Genomic DNA, 22,872 nt, shown 5'->3' on the forward strand with positions numbered 1-22,872 from the left:
ATATGATTTAAAATCACATGTGTAGATCGAGTTTATGGTTTCAAAACGTTTTTGTAGATCTGGTATGGATTTTGTGGATCTAAATCGAGTTTATGATTTAAAATCGAGTTTGTAGATATGTCTATCGCAGCCGTTTAAAGATATTGTGGTCTCAAATCGATTTTGTGGATTTAGATCTTCTTTGGAGAATGAGGGTTTAGTGTCACACCCCGATTTCCAGTGGGTCCGGATGGGTTTAGTCGTGACGGTTAGGTAGCAGTTATCACAATATAATAATATGCAGTGGAAGCATTAAGAGTAAAAATAATTCATAATATTCAAAGTGTCTGAATGAATAAAATACAAAGATGTTCAAGTGTTCAAGTTTAAGCCCACAGGCGGGATCGAGACAAAACGAAGCTTAGACATCATAGGCCTTAAGCTAGGAGTTGCAAATTCCATAGCCTTTATCATAGCCGACCTGGATTCCCGCCTAATATTCACGGTTCGGTACCTCCAGTTCAATCTTTTGAAAATACGTCAGCTTTCGCTGGTAAATATAATTAACTGACTCATTTTGAAAATAGTTTTTCAAAAATGATTTTATACATAGAGTAATATTTCTTGGAATTTTGTCTTGTCACTAGATTTACATATTTGTCATACAGTGGGAACCAGATATCAAAGCCGGTCATTTTCAGTACTATAATGATTAAGGTACACACCAAATTTGAATAACGTGTCTTACAGTCAGTATGTTTACCCCGGCACGTTATTCTGTACGACCATAATAGTTCATGAGTCGGGACGCCCGGACACAGTACCAATAACCCCCAATTGTTTCAGTTATAAAATATAACGGATTAAACCGAGTTCTTACATTTATGAGCAATCATAGGTGGCTCATTTATGTAATACCCGCTCCAAGTGGTGTAGTCGCCATACCCCAAGTTTTCAAAGAAAATAAGTTAAGCGTCTTTACCTTTTATCTAGCTTCCAATCGACAACGATTTTCAATATAGTAAAAGTCGTAAAGATAAAGTATTAAACTCAAGTCCGAATATCTAGGGGGTTCTATAGTCCGGAGTGAACAGATTTAGCTATCTGTTAGAATGTATACGGGTCACAGGTTAGTTCATTTGATTCGACCCGCTATGTAAGAATAAGATTAATTCGCTAGATTAAGCGTAGATTGATTAGAATGTGGTTTATACCTACCTGAGTATAAGGAATTATTGGATAAAGGTTAATTAAACCAACATTCTGACTTGGAAAGATTTTAAAAGGTTTTAACCCGTTACGCCTAGTTTATGCAAACTAGGTTCGCATAACTAGTTATGCGCATAAAGACGGGTTTTGAAGATCAGATGGGCATACGACAAGTCTAAGTAGTAAAAATATATTTTACTTGAAGTACACACTGATCTAAAGTCAGATTATATGTTGGTTTAGTTTGAAACCATTTCTCTAGTTACTTTGACCACATAAGGGTATTGTGGTTATTTTTAACAATATATTTACGACTTGTCATTAAACCCATCAAACAGAATGACCATATGATATAACTTCAGAGAGTTATACTCAACAATATTATGGTCTTAAAACAAGTTTAAAACATGTCTAAACGTTGACCAAACGGGTTTATAATCAAAAGTCAAAGCAAAAGTCAAACTGCTTGACTTTTAACATAGAATGAGAATCTAAATTGGATTCGACAAGTTGACCATGTTAATATCAGTTTATGTAAGTTATAAAACTTGTATATATGTGAAAACATTTGAGTTATTAGTTATAGAAACCATTTATACCATTTAGTCGAAAAATTCAAGTTTTACGTAATATACTCAACTTAACAATTCAACTAGTAAACGTGATTATCCGAGAGTATGATCACATAAGGATCATACCAACGTTATTACGATCACATAGGAAAGTTCGGATTGAACTTTACCTTGACCAAAATGGTCAGAAGCTAAAGTCAAACAGAAAGTCAACTTTGACTTTAAACTTCAAATAATTAAATAAAATGAAAAAGACTAGGTGGAAACACTTACTTGGAAGTGTTTGAGCAGAAAAGACATTGAAATGAGAGTCCTCTTGTCCAGAGGAGAGCTCCAAGCAAGTTTAGAGAGAAGAGAGTGAGAATGAGCAAGGAATGAGGAAGAAAGCATGGCTATTTATGTTTGAAGATGGATCATGAGATCAAGACAAGTGTCCAGGAGCATTTTAAGATGCTTTCAGGTGTTATTGAGGTGGCAAAGACTGAGCAAGAGTGGCAAAAACACGAGATAGGTGGCAACATGGCAGAAATGCTTGGGCAGCAAGCATAAACTGCAGCTGGTAGTCCTTTACAGACCATAAGGGTTTATAGCTTACGGTCTGTAAGGACCTTAAGCGCGCAGATCTTTTGAACAGGCTTACGGACCGTATGGGGTTAGCCTTTGCGGTCCGTATGGAACCTCCAGAATCAAAATTTTGAGATTTTTGCACATCCAGTCCTTGGACTTTACATATTTGGCCATTTGGCACTTTTAGTCCCTCTCCTTCCTCGTAGTTGGGATTAGTCGGAGATCCAGGACGCGTTTTAGTTAATGCACAATAATAATCTTTCTCTCCTTCCCAGAATCAGGATTAGTCGGAGATTCAAAACACGTTTCAGTGAACGTACAGTGCAGGTCCTTCCTCCGTCCACATAATCGGGATTAGTTGGAGGTTTCTCCTTCCACGTAGTCGGGATTAGTTGGAGAATTGGACACGTGGCGTCACATAATTGGATGGGATTTTCGGGGTTTACATTTAGGGAGTATGTTGTTGAGCTGCGTTGTGGTTTAGATCTGGGTTTAAGGGGTTTGTGGATCTAGATCTTGTTATCGTGGTGGGTGAAGATGGCTGGTGATGTTTTTTGATGTTGTTTGTGATGTGGCGGTGGGTGTTGTGTATTATGGCAGGTGATGTTTGGTGTTGGTGGAAGGTTATTGTGGTGGTATTGGTGGCCGGCTATGGTGGCTATTAGTGTTGGTGGCAGACGATGGTAGTCAGTTGTGGTGGTGTTGGTGGTGATGGCAGGTGGTGTTGTTGGTGGTGCTTGGGTATAGAATGGTAAGGAGGGGTAAAAATAAAAAGAGTTGGTATAAAACATATAAAGATATATTATATATATCAAAAAGACTAAAATGCCCTTACTTTTATTAGTAAAGTACCAAAATACTCTTATAATTAACTGACATTTTGGACAGAGTTAAAGGCGTGGAGCAAACTAACAGCAAAATGGAAACTTTAGGGAGAAAAATGTCCGTTTTTAAAGGATTGAGGTAAAACCGTTAAAACGACCAAACCACAGGGAGTAAAACGAAAGTTAACTCTTAAAAAATTATATAAACAGCGTTAAATAATATAATTGAGTTAAATGCCTTTTTAGTCTCTGTGGTTTGGGCCATTTTGTCAGTTTAGTCCAAAGGTTCCATTTTTCGCATGTGGGTCCAAAAAAGGTTTCACCGTTGCCATTTTAGTCCACTGGGTTAACTTCATCCATTTTTTCTGTTAACAAGAAGGGCAATTCGATCATTTTATATGGCCGAATTGCCCTTCTAGTTAAAAGAATTACATTTAAAATGACCAAATTGTCCTTCTCGTTAACAGAAAAAATGGATGAAGTTAACCTAGTGGACTAAAATGGCAATGGTGAAACCTTTTTGGACCCACAGGCGCAAAATGAAACATTTGGACTAAACTAACAAAATGACTCAAACCAGGGGGACTAAAATAGCATTTAACTCAATATATTTTATTGTAAGATCACCCGTATAACACACGAAAAAAACTTAAATGAGTTTACTCTATACGTGGGATTATGACATATAATATCCATCATAATTTAGTCTATATGTCATCATCATCGTCATATTCAGTAAATCCCACCAATAGCAAAATTAAAGTAGTGTTTGGGGAAGGTAAGATGTAGATAGCCTTACTTCTATCCCGTAGGAATAGAGAGGTTGCTTCTAGTGAGACCTGACTCGATAGTAGTTTTGCATCAAGCATTGGACATAAGACACATAACACTCAGCAATTAAGACAAAGGCCGATTAGTGCATGTACTCCCTTATCTTTCGGCTATCAACGCCACCACATGATGCATGATTAATCATCCCTCTCTTTTGACATTATTTTCACTAAATTAGTAAAATAACGTTAAAATTAGTACACTCTCACTTTTACCTCCGAGCACCGACACATATATACATTATTATATGCGTATACAAGAATCAGACGTAATAATTTAGTCTATATGTGTTTAATTTAATCGATTAGACCCAAATGTAGTTATGATCGATCATCATATGCAAACTCTATTGCTTAAACTGAAAGCTAAAGTTTTCAAATTCTTGCATCAAAAATCACACACACCAATTTCAATTTCTTAAAATGGCAGCAGCAGCAAGTAATTCTGCATCAAATCCAATTCTATGTGCTTCTTTCAATCAAGATAACAGGTATTCATTCTCACTCTCTACCCGCATCGCCATGAATTTAGGGTTTTGCTGATGATCTAATTGCAGCTGCTTTGTAATTGGGACGAAAGATGGCTTCAGAATCTTCAATTCCAGTTCAGGGAGACTCTTATACGAAAGAGGTATGTCATCTCACATGTAAAATTGTGTTTTTGTTACCAATTATATGTAGAATTGAAGTTGCACAAGTGAATTATTATGAATTGTTGGGTTTTACTTGGCTTAAATGGGGGGGGGGGGGGGGGGGGGGGGTTATGGTGAAGGGTGTTTGGACAATACTAACTTTAAGTACAAAACTACAAGAACCGCGGAACACTTGTATTTAATGCTTTAACTTGAATTTGTGATACCAGAGTTGTCAATAGCGAGCTACGTAGCGTATAGGTCTAGGCTCGCTATTAGGGTTGTAGTGATAGATAGCGATAATAGTGACAGTTTGTTTTTACTTTTTTTTTTTAATATATAGCTATAAAATAGCTGGATTTTAGGTTTTTGTTAAATTTACATGTAAAATAGCATATATACCGGGTATTTTGATATAATATACATATAATTTTTTTCTAGTGCATCACTATTTGTAAAATAGCGCCCGCGATTTATCGCTATCCGCTATGTAGCATAGAGGTACCTTATCGCTATTTGTCCCTATTCGCCATTAACAACTATGTGTGATACATCATGTGGTTATGTTGCAATTCAGTTTCGTTTGGTTCTGTTGTAGTTTAATTCGGTTTGAGGCCCAATACTGAACACCTTCAGTGTGCGCATTCCAGTTGGTTTTAAGTTATATGCATGAATGTTGTGGGGATATATTAATCTGAATCAGTTTTAACACGACCCAACATTTTATTCCTCAGTTATTGGAGCATTTGTAATCGTTGAAATGCTATATAGCTCTAGTCTTCTTGCCATTGTTGGAGCTGGTGAACAGGTAGTTCAGATATGTCAGTTAATTCGGTTGCTGTTACACAACATAACCTATGTAATTTAGTTATCATCTTTCCTGTAATTATGACAGGCATCTTTATCTCCAAGGCGTTTATGCTTGTTCAATACCGAAACCGAAACTGCTTTGCGGGAACTGAACTTTTTAACTTCAATTCTGGCTGTTTGTGTTAATAGGAAAAGGTAAACTGTTATTTTTTGTTACATATTTACATGTATACTGCTACAATTTCACTAAATAATTTGCAAAAAATATGATATCGGATAATTTGATTTACCACTAGAAACTTGGTATATTATCATATTTACCCAACAAAAAGTCGTAATATTAAATGTACCCTTTTTCAAATTTGTGACATTTATACCCTTTTTCAAATTTGTGACATTTATACCCTTTTTCAAATTCGTGACATATATACCCTTTCTCAAATTTGTGACATTTATACCCTTTTTCAAATTTGTGACCATTTATACCCTTACATTAAAACTTTCATTAGGATATGAGACTTTGGAGTGCAAGTTTCAGAGTGTAGGAGAAATAGAAGGGTATAATGGTCATATTATCAACTTGTATATAATGAAAAGGGTAAATGTGAAGTTTTAAGTTTTTTGAATAATCTTTTAGGTTCAGTAAATGTGATATTATGCAAGTTTTCAGGGGTATATATGGAACGACCCCATTATTATTATTATTCACTATTATATGTACTATTTGTATGTGTAATAATATTTTCCATATATCTTAACACTTTAAGTGGAACACCGTTTATGAATGCAGGCTGATAGTGGTTTTGCAAGGAAAAACATTCATATATGACATAAACAGTCTTGTTATCTTAGACACGATAGACACAGTGCCAAATTTGAAAGGTAACATTTTTGTCTCTTAAAATGTACATGCTTAATATTTGAAGGTGATCATCATACTCAGTAAATCCCACCAATAGCAAAGCTAAGGTAAGGTTTGAGGAGGGTAAGATGTAGACAGCCTTACCTCTACCCCGTAGGAATAGAGAGGCTGCTTCCAGTGAGACCCCTCGGCTCGATAGTAGTTTTGCATCAAGCCTGGACATAAGGCACATAACACTCAACAATCGGGACAAAAGAAGGGAGGTTTCAATAGTGTGGCTGTGGTCACGTGCACTGGTTGCTTGTGCTAACGTGCACCCGATGTTTTTGCTAACGTCCACTAGTTATTTTTTAATCGCTTTTCGTTTTACCCCCTGCACTTTACTCAAGTTATTTTTCTTTTCTTTTTTCTTCAACCAAATTACATTTCTATTACTATGACTCTAGTTGATATAATGCCGTGGTTACATATCAGTTTGCTTATTTATTTATTTATTTATTTTCTTTCTTATTCAGGAGTTTGTGCATTTTCTCCAAGTTTAGATGGTTGCTTTTTAGCCCTTCCAGCGAGCACCACAAAAGGGTCTGTGTTAGTCTACAATGTTATGGATCTCCATTCACACTGTGAGGTTAATTATTATTATTAATATTATTATTATTTCATCGAATTATGAAAATTTGCATGACTTCAGTTCTTAAAACCATCCACTTTGTCCCAAAATTAGTTAATATTTTTCAAACGTAAATTTTAAGAAATCTATTACTATTTTCATAGCCTCAAGTCACTATAGATATATTTTGTATAAAAACATAGATCTGCATATATAGTTTTACATGTATTTGAGTTTCTTGAAATGATTATTTTGGTTCTTGGTTCACATGGATGTTAGTGCTTGCTTTCTAGGAAAGTAAGTTTTATTTTTAAAACTTGAAAATTATATAATCGAGTGTGATTATTAATGCGTAAATACACAGATAGACGCACATCGGTCGCCATTGGCTTCAGTAGTATTCTCTTCAAATGGGATGTACATAGCAACAGCATCCGAACACGGGACTATAATCAGGGTTCATTCTGTTGCAGATGCAACCAAGGTGAAACAAACATTATACAAACAAATTATTATCGTTGTAATTTCAGTTTCACCTACATCTCTAAACTACTGATTGTCTCTTTTGTTCCTTTTTTTTTGCATGATATTCAGTCTTATAGTTTCCGAAGGGGAACATACCCGTCAAACGTATTTTCTTTGTCATTTGGGCAATCTATTGGACTTCCTGATATTCTTCTGGCTACAAGCTCTTCGGGCTCTGTTCACGCGTTCTTTCTTGGGTTGGCTATAGATCAAAGGTCAGTAAACTAATGCTTTCGTAACGTGGGTGAAAACTAGGGTGCAAACGAGCCAAGCTCGAGCTCAGCTCGTTTATTATCTATTAATTATATATTAATTAAATATAATATAAATAATAGACTCGTTTAGACTCGCGAGCTCAATAAGTCAAGTTTGGGCTTGTTTACTAAACAAGCTTATTTTTAGGTTCGGGCTCGGCTCGTAAACAAGTTTAATAAGCTCGGTTTGGCTCGTTTACTAGACAACTTTAAATAAGGGGTAAATGTTATTAAATATTAATAAAAACTAATTGATAAGGCTCGAGCCCGAGCTCGATGAATAAACGAGCTTTATTTTAGGCTCGGTTCGTTTCGAGCTTTTTCTCAAGCAGCTCGGCTCGTTTGCACCCCTAATGAAAACCGTCCAGTTCAGGTTTGGGGCGACCTGCAAACATATTTTTATCCTTCTTTTGGGTTTTATAAATAATTTATATGCTAAGGTTACCAAATTTATGCTATTACAAGATGATTTATTTCTTTTCATAAAGTATTTTTGAAGCTTTGTTTTGCAGTTGAATACACTTTGGATGACTCAAAATCGATCTGACCCGTGTTTTTTTTTTTATCTAGCAGAAGTAGAAGGTCAAGTACTTTTCTTGGATCAATAATACCTGATTCTGTGGGTGATGCACTTGATGCGGCTCATCATCATGTTCTTCATAATGCTGTTGCACCCGGGGTCAAGAGGTAACACGAATATACAAACAACCTTCTTTCTTATCAACTTCTTTTGAGTTTTTAGTATTCAATATCCGTTGTACGTGCCACCTTGGGGAAAGGAATTATTAAAAGTATACAGTTTTATAGCACTTATTTTGGTTTTTTTATTTATTTTGTCACAGTTATGCCGTGATTCGCAAGGTTGACAGAGCTTCTGACACATCAGCATCTGAATCCACACCTTGCAGGTGAGTAACTTGAATTCACCCTCAGCCATCATAAAGCTTCTCATTTATTATATTGTAGGTCAAATGGGTCGAATCGACCACAATGTATCTTCAACTCTTCAAATCATAAACCCTTATAAATCATTTTTATTTAAAAAAGATTATCATTAAATTATTTAGTTTTTAATGATATTTGAGACGTTAGTTATTTTATATGAACATTAAAAACTTGGGACAAAAATGTTTTCGTTGAAACCGGTCAACCCAGAAATTATTTAGTTTTTAACTCCAACCTATTTGTTGTTTCTTTGCTTTCAGAGCCACAATATCCATAATTACATACAATGGATATTTCTTGGAATATGTTCTTAACATCAACCATCGGAACGAGTCTTCCTGGACGTTGGATCGAGAATTTAATCTTTTAACAGCAATTTCAGAAAGCGAGTCCAATTCATCATGACCTTGGGTTGGCTTCGGAACCCATGTATGTTTGAAGGTTTAATGATGATCTAACCAAGGGCAATCATGTTATATAAGGGCTTGTACATCATCTGAAGTTACATGAAATAATTGTTGTAAATAACTTTCATTTTGGGTCTTCTTATGGATAACGAATCAAAAGATGAACCTTGTGTCGGTGTCACCTCATCTATGAGCTCGAACTCGTGTTGATGTTGGTTCTGCTTGGCTAAGCTTAGCTCGGCTTGTTTGTTGAACACAACTAAAAGGGCAAAAAGATGCGACCAGGGCATCAAGTGTTATAGTGGTACCCTAATGTTAGATTTATTTATATTATTTCAATATTTTTTGAATAATGTAATTAAGAAGGTTTTATGCTTTAAAACATCGTGGAATGAACAAAGCGTACTTCAAGGCTGGAGCAGCATCATGAACTGATGAGCGAATGCGATTCAAGCACCTATATTTAAATACTCGTGTAACTCATGATTTGTGTACTTGAGAAGGTATACACAACGCTATAAAGTCGGTATGTCGTGACAAGACCATGTGTGTCAAGGAGATATAAACTACGAAAATGTCGGTTATTGTGATTACTCCGAAATTATGAATAACAATTTGTTTTAAAAAATGGTATTTTAGTAACAAAAAACCAACATGATTATATCCAGAGTATGAATGCAGTTAGATGAATTATTTCCACACTCTTAATACCAAACGTGTTTGTGCTATTTAATTATTTATAAACACGCAAAAGCCATACATCTAGCGCTGAAATGAAATTGAATACGAGCCAGTGTTCGGATCTTTTACTGCTTTAAAGTTGTCCACGCTCATTCCAAATCGTCCTAGAATCGAGTTCCCCATATCCTTCAACTTCCCTGCACATATACAAAATCCACATAATCTTATTATATTCACATACCCGATTACTTGTAAATGGGTCGATTTGATTGTGTATAATCTCAAACAGGTCAAATAAGTGTAGCTATTTAAAAGTTGCCCATGGTCAGTCTCTAAAGCTTACAACATCCTAAACTGTGTTTTTATTCAAAGGTTTAGATTATTATTGTGATAATAGTGTTTCGGTAATCATTGTTAGCAGATTAATTATTATTAGAGAAAAGAAGTGTTTGCAGGTCAACCCAACCCCTAAAAATGACATGTTGATGTTGGTAATTTTAAATTAAGTGGCGACAAATGAAAGTGGAAAATTACTGGAGGGAAAACGCGTATTAGAGTTAAGAAATTTGGCCTTTAAAAGTTGACGGGTTATGATATTAACATACAAGGATGTTTGGGTAAAGCTTACCGAGCATCTCTTCCTTCATCTTTTCACGCTTTTCTATGGCCAATGGTTCTAAACGGAAGATGGTTCTCCTAGATTGGTGATTTGAAGGATCCAGTTCTAAGATTTTCTTCATATCTGCCATAAGATGCATAGATAAGAAGACGTTATTATGATATTGTCCACACAACTATGTATAGCATTTGGAACCGGACATGCAAAACCAAACTGGCTGTTTTTAACCTTTTATTATTCATATGTTTTTTTATTAGTTATGTATACGTATTATAATCATGAACCATCTTTATTACTTTAAAATTTTAATTCAAAACAATGACTAGAAAAAAAAAAACGTTATCAATGGGAATGTGATAAAAGTGGGCTGTAACTTTATGTAATTTTTTAAACATAAAAACGTGATGACGGCATGACGCTCGGATGTAGGTTTTCGTGTAAAATACGTTATCAATGTAAGAACTCACCAGCAATAGCCTCATCATAGTTTTCAAGCTTTTCATGGGCTTCTCCTCTTCTAACTAAAGCTTTCATGTACGTAGGATTTAGTTCCAATGCCTTGCTACATTCTTTGACAGTATCCTCATACTTGCCCTGTTATAAAAACAAACAAGGCCATGAGAGTGAATCATAATCTCTCTTTTCAATAACATTAACAAAAATAAAAATAAATATTATTGGTTAAGTTACATCATACTATAGATAATCTTTTACACCGTCATACTAGTAGGAGTGATTTGGATAGATAAATTAATCATTTCACATATTTAAACTAACAAGTCCGGGGTCTCACTGGAAGCAGTCTCTCTATTCCTACGGGGTAGAGAAAAGGTTGTCTACATCTTACCCTCCTCAAACCCTACCTTAGCTTTGCTATTGGTGGGATTTACTGAGTATGATGATGATGATGATGATGATGATGATGACATATTTAAACTAAGATTTATGGGTAGAAAATACCATAAAGAGAGGATTATTAATGATAATCCAGAAAGCGTCAAATCATTCATGTTTAGATGAAAGTCTTCAAAGGAAAGATGATGACATCAATAGAAAAATATGATCCATTGATCCAATGAGAAATCCAATAGGTTAGCGTGTTAGTGCAAGAATGATAGCTTTATAAATAAATACACCTTTGATTTTGATGATACCAAATTACAAACAATAATGTCATACGATTTAATATATAATTACGTGTACATCCGTAGTGTTTATCATTGCAAGTCAATACAAGATGGAAGATCCATATAGGATTATCTAAACACAACTACATAATATTGGAATACTTTGAAGTTAAGTAATGATCACCTAAAAACAAATTGCAATTTTTAACTAATTGGACCATCACAAAAAAAAAAAAAAAAAAAAAAAAAAAAAACCCTGGCTAACTTGCGTATTGTTTAAATATTTCAATTCTCAAAAACATCTTGGTCAAACAAAGTTATTGGTAGTATCTTCCATAAAAGGATATCCAACATCATTTCATGTGAAAAGCACAACTCGCTAAAGACTCTACATACAATCAAGCATCTTTGTTGCTTTTAATATTGATACACTAAGCTTCCAAAACAAATTTAATTCATTACGGAAGTTGTAAGGACTTCATAAGATGATTAAAAAGTTGTGTGTATATAAAATAGGCTTTAGTGTGATTTATACAAAGAGCGGACTTTGGAAAAACAAAAACGATTGATTGTCTCGAACCAAACTCCAAAAAAAATTTAGCACATGCTCTCTTAAGTGATGCTCTATACCTTCTTACTTATTCCATCACCAAGATCAAAGATAGCAAGAGAAGAAGTGAGGTGGTGATCTTAATTGTAAACATTATTATACAGACACTCTTATCTATTAGTGATAACTATTATTATACAGACACTCTTATCTATTAGTGATAACTACCACCTTAGTGAGACGAGATTGATGATCACCCCCATAATCCATATTACAGAGATGAGTGGTGACCTAGTGAAACAAGTTGGCGATCATTGTCGTGTTGTGATAGTAAAATCTGCTGACTCGTATGACAATGTAGATTCGTTAACATCATGCATCTAGACATCTAGTGTTATCTTTCTTTCTTTTACAGTTTTGATGTTTGTTTCTTTTTTTTTTATAAGTATCGATCTAAACATGGCTAGGAATAGAAATTTCAGATGTGAATGTGATTACACTTTTATGAATAAGTATAACCATTTGGAGTGCTTTTGTTGTAGCAAAAAATAAAAATATTACTTTTTTTAAGAAAAAGACTTATAACATATATACTTTCATTTCATGCCAATTTAACTGTCAAACATAATCTTATTCTAAAAATATACTATTAAGAAATATGCATATATTCAAGAACAGAACTTAAAAAGTAACTTTGTCCATAACATCATTTTTTTTAACTCCGTTATAATTCCCATAAATTTATGAAAAGAAAAAAAAATTATATCATCTTGATAGTTTGATTAGTTTTAGTGAATTCAATAAAAAAAAGTGATCAATTTTATAAATCGCAAGTGATTGCATGTTATAACTTTTTTTTATAGGAGTCATGTTTAATGTGGTGACAAATTCTTTTAGCGAGGCTATTCATATAGCAAAATCTGGAACATGTTTTTTCAATATACACTTATAAATTTAATGAAACTTTTTTTAAGTTTTAACATTTTTTATAAACTTTCTTAAAAGTTCATGTCCTAATTTCTTATTTAAGATTCTATGCACCAGCATAAACGAAAGCATAGAGGTCTTGACAGATGTAGTGCTTGAAATTTATGAATATATGCAAATGAAAAGGATGAAAAGTTACCAACTTACCAGCTTGAAGAAACACGTAGCGCGATTATTATGACAAATTGATCTAATCTCAGAAGAAGACGGCATCTCAGGTGCAAGTTGGATGGCATAATCATACTTCAATAATGCCTCTTCATACAGGCCATCTCCAAATAACTTATTTCCTTCAACTTTTGCATCATTCATTTGCACCAAAATTTTCTGCATGTGAAATACAAGAGGTAAAACAAGGCTATTATGCTTTTAAGGACATCCACATAAATTTTATCATTTATTGCCAGCAAACAGTTGAACAACAATGAAGAAGCAGTAAATTAGTAAAATCAAGTGATAGATTATTTCTAGAATCTTTAAAGAACTCAAGCAATAAGCACATGATCTTGTATAACAGATTGAGCCAAATCACACGGAATAAACCTACATGCAAACATTTGTTTTACGTGTGTATTTATTGACGTGATAGCTTAGATGCCTCACAAGTGCTTTTTTAAGCTTTAAACAGGAAAAAAAAAAAAGTGGGGTTTTCATAATTGATATCCAGTAGCTCCCATCAGTATTATTTGTTGTCGCGTTTCCTTTTTCAACAACGGATTATCTTGATACGATGGATTTCTTTGGTAGTCGTTGAAATTGAAGCATCATACAATCATAAGGCCACCTTTACAAGTTAAGTAACACAATACTTTATAGGAATTTTGACTTGTTACTTTGTTAGAACCAGAGATGTGTAATCATAGTTGTTAATGGGAATATCGATAAGGTACCTATATGCTACATAGCGATAAATAGCAGGCGCTATTTATAAAGTAGCGATACTGATAGCCATACGATGGGTTATTCAAATCCCTTAGGCGTTAGAGACGAGTTAGAACCCGACGGGTCGGCTGGGTCAAATGTTACATGGTTTAATCTAACCCACGTACACTATTATCCTCCATGATTGCCATGCAAGCAACCACACACCACATTACATGCCATGTTCTATTATCTTATGGGTTTTTTTTTTGAAAAAACGGTGCTGAGGCGCAAAAAGGCGCGCGACTAGGCGCAAAAACGGTGCTGAGGCGCAAAAAGGCGCGCGACTAGGCGCAAAAACGTGCTGAGGCGCAGCGCAAAAATGAGTTTCTGAGCTGGAATTAGGCTACGCTTTTTCAAAAAAACACCTAGGCGCGCGCTTTTAGCGCTTTTGACAACATAGATAAGAGGTGGAAAAAGATAAGTAATTTGATCACTTAAAAAACGAACACCACCTTACCTTATATATTTCTAATGTATAAGCTCAAAAAACATTGCTTAAAGATACAACTTTCTTAATACAGTCATCAGTCCTTCCATATGATAGCTCATATATAACTAGTAACTGCTCCTTTATCTTCGCAAAATTACTCAATTACTAATCCTTCTTTATGACACGAGTTTTATTCTTTGAACCCTATAACACCAGAACCAGATGATGGATAATGCAAGGTTAAGGATGTCTATTAACCTAGGTCTATGATGGCAAAATGAGTGGGCTGGGTAACAGGTTAGGGTCTAAACTGGGCCGTTTTAATAACGTATCAATTGGGTTCTGACGAAGATGGGTTCAGGACGAACCATGCAGTTTTAAAAAAAGTACTAATTGACCAAAAAATAATATATGTAGCGAAGACTGAAGCCATACAGGGCTACCCAAAGTTCAAAAATGATGTTCTAAATTGTGTTCTAGTCACAAATACAAGAACATTATACAACACCAGATATATAGTGAAGATTGAAGCCATACAGGGCTGCCAAAAAAGTAATAACTGACCAAAAACATTATAATATATATTGAGTGAATATTGAAGCCATACAGGGCTGCCAAAAAAAGTAATAACTGACCGAAAACATTATATATATATTGAGTGAATATTGAAACCATACAGGGCTGCCAAAAGGCTGTTCTAAATTGCGTTCTAGTCACTACATTGGATAATGATGATATTTTATTCACATGTTTATACGACAAAATGATATCATATGTTTATTAAATATTAATCTAATAATGATAAGAAGTATTATGTCATTATGTCATTATTAATAACTATTTCTTTTGTTATTATTGTTACTAAAATATAAAGTAATATATAAATATAATTCACTAAAGTTGGTGCAATTTGGCTTTAAGAAATCTTCATGATCCCTAAACCTGGCTAAATCCAACACCTCGTGTGCCAAATCTAAATAATAACACAGCTAACAAGTTTCCTAAGCATGGATGATAAATATAAAGTAAGTACAAGTGTTTCCTTTACCTAGAGTCAACTTATAAACACAATTCTAAAATTTGGTTCCAGCAAATCAACACCAAATGGTGGATAAAGTTTGGGAGATTGGTTTATAAGGTATCCGATTTGAATCATATAAGTGCTACAACCCAATTCGGTTGTTAACTACATATACACTTGAGTAGACCTGGCAAACGGGTTGGGTCGGGTCGGGTTGGGTCATGGGTCAAAACGGGTTCGGGTCAAAATGGGTTCGGGTCAAAACGGGTCAAATAAAAAAAGGGTTGTTTTGGTTCGGGTCAAAACGGGTTCGGGTCAGAACGGGTTCGGGTCAGAACGGGTCCGGGTCAGAACGGGTTTCGGGTCGGGTTGGTTAAAAAATGTTTTTTTTAAAGAGATTGTGCATAAGGGGGCAATTTTGTCCGGTTGAAACAGGTCCGGGTTGGTTCGGGTTGAGTACGGGTCAATACTTTTTGACACCCAATCCATGCTTATTGGTCCGGGTTCGTTCGGGTTGAGTACGGGTCAAAAGAAGGAACTTGGCTGCTTAATCCACAAAGATAAAATCGTATTGAATGTAGCCATCATGAACTTTACAAAAGAAGCCCCTGTAACAGAAGATCCTATCACAGGTTTGTTAAGAATAGCATTGATGACCTTATTCCACATCCGCAACTCTTCTTGCTTGAGATGCCAAAGTTAGTGAGGATGATATTCACTTAATTTACCCCAAAACATATCATATGCCTTGTTGACGCTGCTTAACCAAATCGATTACTCATAACTCCAACTTTGACTCCTTGTATGGTCAACCTCTTCAACAATCTTTAGAAAATCTCCCTTTCCAAAAGCAACAAGAACCAAAGGATCAGTTTTTAACTCCACAACATCCCCAAAAAATGCCATATTTATCCTATAATCCAAGTCATCAAACCCAAACCCGAAATCGGACCCATGTGCATCATACAAAATCCCACAAGTAACAATGTCGGGTTTCACATTTCGAGCTTCCACTTCCAAGACCACGCCTTTAAAGCGTCTAAAATCTTTCATTTTGGCATATGCACATAGTTTTGTGTTTGCGATCGTCACACTCCATTTAATTTTCCTGTAGTCCATTTCACACACGATAGACTCCATTCCCGTTCAGCTCAGAAGACAGGCATGCGAAAGCATTCTTAAACACCACACGATGTTCGTGTTGCCGATTCTGGAATAAAGTCTGATACCCATGTTGTCTAACTTAGAAAACATGTAGTTTTCTACATAAACAACGACCACTTTACGAATCAAATCATCGTTCAAATAAACTCTCGGTTTCAACCTCATAACCGTTCTATAAATCTTTTCCATCTTCTCCAAATCCCCAAAACTAGCATACGCCTCTAGCATTGCCATGACAGTAGAAGCTTCAAGATCCATCTTTTTCGAGATCACAATCCTGTATGTTCTTTCCATCCTCTTGATCAATCTAGCTAGTGAAAACTCCCTAATTAGCAAATTGTAAGTCGACTGATCCGGGAAGCATCCGTTCCATTCCATTCTCTTCACACATTTCGCCATTTCATCATACAAACCATTCTTCGCATACAATTTAATCAGCCCATTATAGATTGAAGCATGTGGCTTCATTTCATTATCTTCCATCACCTTAAGATGAAACAACGCGTCTTCAAATCGATCGCTTTTAACAAAACTGTAGACGATCAAACGGTAAATCTCGGACGATGGCTGCACACCCCAAATATATTTCATCTGGTTTAAAGCCAACACTGCAATATCAACCAATTCCTCCTCAACCAACAGCCTTACAATTCTCTCGTAATTAAACACGCTAACTCGAGATTCGTCTCTGCTAGACCATTCATCAAACACCTGGTGTGCAGCATTCCAATATTACAAAACATGGAAATTTAACAATGTAAAGCTCAATTCCCCCAAACGGGTACCCTTTCAATTCATCTAACAAACAAAATTCAAAACAAATCAACATTCACGTGAAGAATCTGGTTCGATCTTGAGGTTTGATTGAGGAATCCAACAACAGCCCAGAAGAGTTCTTTGCTCCAATCTCCATCTTCTTCGAGAATCCGAACTAGGTCAGAGTCTTTATGCTTGAGCTTCTCGAATAGAGTTCGTTTGAGGGTCCAATTTTTGTGGAGATCGTCGTATTGGACTGTGTTTTGTTTGTAGGAGGTGGTTTTACGACGTGGGATATGTGCTGAAGGAGGGAGTTTGGATGAACGAGAGAATTGGGGTTTTGTAGGTGTTAGGGCTCTGGTTGAGGGTTTGGGAAGAACTAGGGTTTTACAGAGGAAGATTTGTCAGTAATGTCATGGGAGGAAGGAGCATCTCCATGGCAGTTCAGGCATCATCCTTCATTCATCCAAAGGGCGATTTAAAAGACCCGCTTGATTAGTTCTTCAACCCTATTTCACCCACTCTAATTTTTCACTTGACCCGTAATGACCCGTTCCAGGCTTTTCATTTTATCTATTTTGACCCATTTTGACCCATCAAAAATATTATTAAACCCAAAACAACCCAAAAGCTTGTTATTATGACCCAAATGGACCCAAACTCAGCTTAATGGGTTACTTTTGCCAGGCCTACACTTGAGGATGTACAAGGTCAAATTGATTCATAGATTCTATCCCTTGTAGAAGAATATTTTTTAGAACACAGATTATTCTGCACAGTTAGTTTGAGATCAAGCCAATGCAATTCTTAACCGACATAGATTCCTTAGGTGATTTCATGGACTTGTTTAATACTTTTAGTTGATGCTGAAACATATTCGAAGTTAAAGCGGTTTCTATGTACACATTCAACAAGATGAACTATATGCGAGTGTTATAAAAATATAAATAAGCATTGTGGTGGTGGCGGCTATACATGATATTTGGTTATAAAGCATCCATCATTGCACTCACATTTGGTACTTGGGATTGGCTATGAGATTATTTAATTTATGTTAACAGCCGAATTAGAAAAGAAAGTGCATTGGTCCCATGCTACATTGTCACTATAACCTATGCAGTTAATGCGGTAAAATATCGGATATCGGTCAAGGACCGATATTTGAAATATAGGTTATCTCGGTGAGATATCGGTGGGATATCGGTAATTTTAATATAATGCAGAATTTACATATATAGCAATTTAACACAATAATTCAGTGATATATCAGTGATATATCGGTTATATCGGTCAAATATCAGTGATATATCGGTTATATCGGTCAAATACCGGTCAATATCGCCGATAATATCGGTAGCGATATTTGACACCGATATTTTACTAAGGGACCGATACGACCGATATATCACCGATATTAACTGCATAGACTATAACGCTTTTCAGCATCACATCATTCGACTATAATAAAGCGCTAACCACTCATGACTCAACAATATATTTGTCACCTAGCCTCACAACGCGACCTAACAGATACACATCTACAAACAAGACTATCATACTAGAATTGGATAAGTACTTTTTAACCTTATCTTTATCTTATTCTTTCAAGAGCAAGTCATCCTTTTAGAGCGAGCTTTGGAGGATTTGAGAATGAAATCCAATTGACTAGATAAGTTGAGAATGAAAAAGTCACCCTTTTTTAACCTTATCTTTATCTTATTCTTTCAAGCTCTTTTGGTCTACAATGATACTATGTTGGCTATAGTGTCGGCTTCTATCTCTAACCACATCCTCAATATGGTACCATGAAGCTTCAAAAATTTGCATGCCCACACACCATAATCATGTTAAGTCAAGTTTTCTTATGCTTTTGAATGATTTTTACAATTGTGCAAATGCATCAATGCATGCTTAATTTAACCAAACAGCATCCATGGAGACCTTCATGGAGTCACCACTCGCCAATCATATTGTGAAAATTAAAAAATGTCCTTCCAGTATGAACGACATTACTACAAACTCAACACACCGAGAACCCCAATAAATTTAAACACCGATCTCATTCAACAATAGATAGTTAAGCACTTCTTGAATATTCATCCATGAAGCTAGGCATCTCACATATATTAGGCTAAACTAGCTAGGATACAAAAAGGCAACATCTAGCCACCGGCATAGTTGTTAATGTGGTCGCCTAGGCGTGCCTAGGCGCAATTAAGCCTAGGCGCAATTAAGGCGCTGGGCGGGAAAATTGCGCTTAAAGTTCCGAGGCATTTAAGGCGCGTGGGTGTAGGTAATTATTATTTATTTATTTTTTTTAAGATTCAGCCTCTATCTATAAGAGACCTTTCAAACTCACTGGATTCTCAACAAACAAACGCATTCACTGGATTCTCAACATCGATTCTCAAACAAAAACTGCCAATAATCTTCAGGTTAGTTCATGTATGCAAATAATCTTCTGTCAATCACTGGAAAACATCTTCTAATAATCTTCAGGTTCGTTTAAGATATAATTTATATAATAATTATATTACTTATTCTTTTTTTTCGGGCCCACGCTTTTTTTGCGCTTCTCGACTAGGCCCCGGGCCCGACAGATCGCCTTGAGTGCACCTCGCGCCTTTAATAACTATGGCCACCAGCACTTAGCCAACTAGGACTTAGGATATTAACGACCCACATGTTGGTGAAGCTGCATCGAGACATATGGGGTTGACACCCTAGGGCCTATGCTTACCATTAAACAATGAGAAAATCATTATAACATACCTCATGGTTCTCGTCGTGAATAACTTACCTGATTACCCTTAATTTGTTTCTTTCTAGAAAGGACCTTTGACAAATCAGCAAGACTATGTAACTCAGTAACTCACATTCATAGGCCCTCTCTTCATCCTTACTTACTCGCACTTTCATAAAACTCATAGCCAAGTAGTCTGTAACTCTGTATTTTGCCACAGTACTCAACCATTTGTGCCCTTAATAGCTGTTTTTAACAACTTGTTAATATAATTTGCCTGAGATTCTCTCCATCCTATAACCTATTAATCTTTATAGACTCTAGGTAGGTCAGCTTCGGCCCGTATTCTTCCTAAATGCACACACATAGTTTTCTCCAAAGTCCAATCACCTCACTAACCATATACGTCAACTTCCTGTTCAGCTCTAGTCAGAATAAAACCATACTCAAAGCTGCCTTTCACCAACCTCAATGTTTATGCACAATTACCCCATGATGTATGATGAGTATAGCAACTAATTAGCCTATACAACGGCAGACAGACGGAACATCTGTACAACAGATTGCTGGTGCTGGAACACAAACCTTTTACTTAACTTCATTCATTCGTTTGTACACGAACACAATGAAATACAACAAAATCATAAGACAGAGAATAACATCCATATATCCAATGCATCAAGATTTGGAAAATTTTACACCAAAAGTGATAATAAATCTTAAGCAGTTAACTTCACAACAAATATCAAAAAGCACTGACAAAACAAAACTAGAAGTAAAAGCTAATCGGTCCGCAAAAGACAATTCGAGGGCAATTACCGATTCCGAAATATAATTCAAGAAAATGCTAGCAAAACCTATGCAATATAAGCAAAAAATCACAACATTCTACTCTACAAAATCAACACTATAACCAAATATACAACAAAATTAAAGTGTTTACTATCGCATTATAAGCAAAATGATCACAAACTTAACTATAAAACAAAACGAAACGAAACTTCGAGAACAAGAAACAACGAACCTGCTTAAGTTCATCATCATTAAGCGCATCTTCATACGTCTGATCCTTTAACCGATGTTCATCTTCAACGACGTCGTTCGGTTTATCAGTGTTATCGTTAACCGCCTCACCGTCCCCGACTTCCGTCTCGCTCGCCGTTTCGTAACCGTCGGAAGCGTATCCGGCGGCCGTTGGTTTATCGCCGCTTCCGGAATATGCTCCGTCGGTGTTTAGTCTGTCTCCGACGGTTGAATCTACTCCGACGTTGGTTGAATTTGACGGTTTTGGATGGTTATCGGCTGACGTCACCGGCTCGATCACCACCATTTTCGAGTTTGCAATCGAAAACCTGAAAAGTTTGAAGTTCGTTTTGTTGGCTAGAGAGTTCTTTGTCTAGCATTGTTGGGGGAATGTAGCACGTGACATTCACGTGACCCTTTTGTTTAAGAAAAAGGATATTTTAGAGGGTAGTGTAGTTTCAAAAAAAAATGTTAGTTTTCGTCTTTTATTAGATTACATTGTAATGTAATGTAATATACGCTCATTAACTTTAATAATTATCGTTCTTTTCGTCTTTTAATAATTAGTTTTCGTCTTTTATTTGAAATACCAATTACACATTTCGTTCTTTGGCATTAATTACTATTACTATTACTATATGATAAAAAAAGAAACACAATGAATAGTGTTTCATTATTTATTTTTTAAATTAAAATTAGAATAGTATCGGGTATAGGTATCGGTCTCAAATTTATCAAAGCGGTGTACTTTCGGTACCGGTTCTGCACAGGTATTCACCGGTTTTTACCCTCAAATACCGGTACCATACCAGTACCGACCGGTACCGAAGTTAATGTATTTTCGGTACCGGTTCTGCACAGGTATTCACCGGTTTTTACCCTCAAATACCGGTGCCGTACCAGTACCGACTGGTACCGAACCGTACCATGATAGGTATATTCGGTACCGGTACCCACTTTTGGGGATTTCGGTAATGGTATTTTCGGTACCGGTTGGTACCAAGCTCATCAAATCCTGTAGCAACGCAGCAATGCAAGTAATTGCACCGTTTAGATTACTTTTCATACACACAGTAAGTAAACTGTATTTCGTTTGAATGAGGTTTTATATACACAACAACTTATTTTGCTTTCTTTTTTGTCTTTTTCTGTAATGAATGAATTGTAGCATGTAAAATTAACTTGGATATTTAGAATATTGATGAGCAAATCGTATCAAATCCTGTAAACGAACCGGTAACGTATCGGTACCAAATTTACTATACCAAATCATTTTCGGTACCAATTTGGTACCCACCTTTTGGCGTTTTCAGAATCGTTACTTTCGGTTCGACACCGGTCTAGCACCATACCTGTATTTATTGATTTTTACCTTCAAATACCATAATGTATTGTACCGAGCATTTTCGGTGCCGGTACCTAATTTCGATGATTTTCCGGATCGGTACTTTCGCTGTCGTTACCGGTACCGAGCTCATCCATATTTTAACGTGTTAGCACCGTAATAACTGAACTGAAAACAACCGAATTTCCAACGTGGAGGACGTGTGGGTCCTATTATTATATATTAGGTTATATAAAATCGCTTTTTTTATGACGGAGTGACTATCCTTACCACATCCTTTTATTTATGATTTGATATTCGGTATCTGTTTGCCGTTGCTAACATGTCTTTTGTAGTCATTGGGTTCCGCCGCAACGCGCGGACGGAAAGTAACTAGTTAAGTTAAAATTTCAAGTGAATGCCTTGCACATGAGAGTATGTTGGTAATTTTACTAATTTATTTATACAAATAAACCTAAGTGGGACCCAACTTAACA

General features: G+C 35.8%; 3 protein-coding genes across 6 annotated transcripts; 1 reads left to right on the forward strand and 2 right to left on the reverse strand.

Moving 5' to 3' along the window:
• Window positions 1-4,251: 4,251 nt before the first annotated feature.
• LOC110877503 (autophagy-related protein 18b) lies at window positions 4,252-9,384 on the forward strand. 4 transcript variants are annotated; one of them, XR_002557076.2, is made up of 12 exons: window positions 4,252-4,472; window positions 4,539-4,612; window positions 5,348-5,421; window positions 5,509-5,618; window positions 6,214-6,305; window positions 6,801-6,913; window positions 7,260-7,379; window positions 7,490-7,635; window positions 8,245-8,361; window positions 8,517-8,582; window positions 8,880-9,082; window positions 9,122-9,384. XR_002557076.2 is itself a non-coding variant. In XM_022125651.2 (11 exons), the coding sequence occupies exons 1-11, from the start codon at window positions 4,405-4,407 to the stop codon at window positions 9,022-9,024; spliced, it is 1,125 nt and encodes a 374-aa protein (XP_021981343.1). In that variant the 5' UTR covers window positions 4,252-4,404; the 3' UTR covers window positions 9,025-9,384. The 4 variants fall into 4 exon arrangements, 3 of the variants coding, with proteins under 3 accessions (XP_021981343.1, XP_021981344.1, XP_021981345.1); XM_022125651.2 differs by having other exon boundaries at window positions 8,880-9,384; XM_022125652.2 differs by having other exon boundaries at window positions 8,248-8,361; window positions 8,880-9,384.
• Window positions 9,385-9,627: 243 nt separating this feature from the next.
• On the reverse strand, window positions 9,628-21,443 carry LOC110877504 (tetratricopeptide repeat protein 1). Its single transcript, XM_022125654.2, has 5 exons — window positions 21,053-21,443; window positions 13,138-13,317; window positions 10,794-10,920; window positions 10,336-10,449; window positions 9,628-9,904 (listed from the first exon to the last, which is right to left on the reverse strand). Exons 1-5 carry the CDS (start codon window positions 21,356-21,358, stop codon window positions 9,789-9,791), a joined length of 843 nt encoding a protein of 280 aa, XP_021981346.1. The 5' UTR covers window positions 21,359-21,443; the 3' UTR covers window positions 9,628-9,788.
• On the reverse strand, window positions 16,393-17,850 carry LOC118481968 (pentatricopeptide repeat-containing protein At4g14190, chloroplastic-like). The gene is made up of 2 exons (XM_035977323.1): window positions 17,363-17,850; window positions 16,393-17,240 (listed from the first exon to the last, which is right to left on the reverse strand). Exon 2 carries the CDS (start codon window positions 17,118-17,120, stop codon window positions 16,512-16,514), a length of 609 nt encoding a protein of 202 aa, XP_035833216.1. The 5' UTR covers window positions 17,121-17,240; window positions 17,363-17,850; the 3' UTR covers window positions 16,393-16,511.
• Window positions 21,444-22,872: the final 1,429 nt, after the last annotated feature.

The sequence above is a fragment of the Helianthus annuus genome, chromosome 9 (genome assembly GCF_002127325.2).
Source record: "Helianthus annuus cultivar XRQ/B chromosome 9, HanXRQr2.0-SUNRISE, whole genome shotgun sequence".
NCBI lineage: Eukaryota > Viridiplantae > Streptophyta > Magnoliopsida > Asterales > Asteraceae > Helianthus > Helianthus annuus.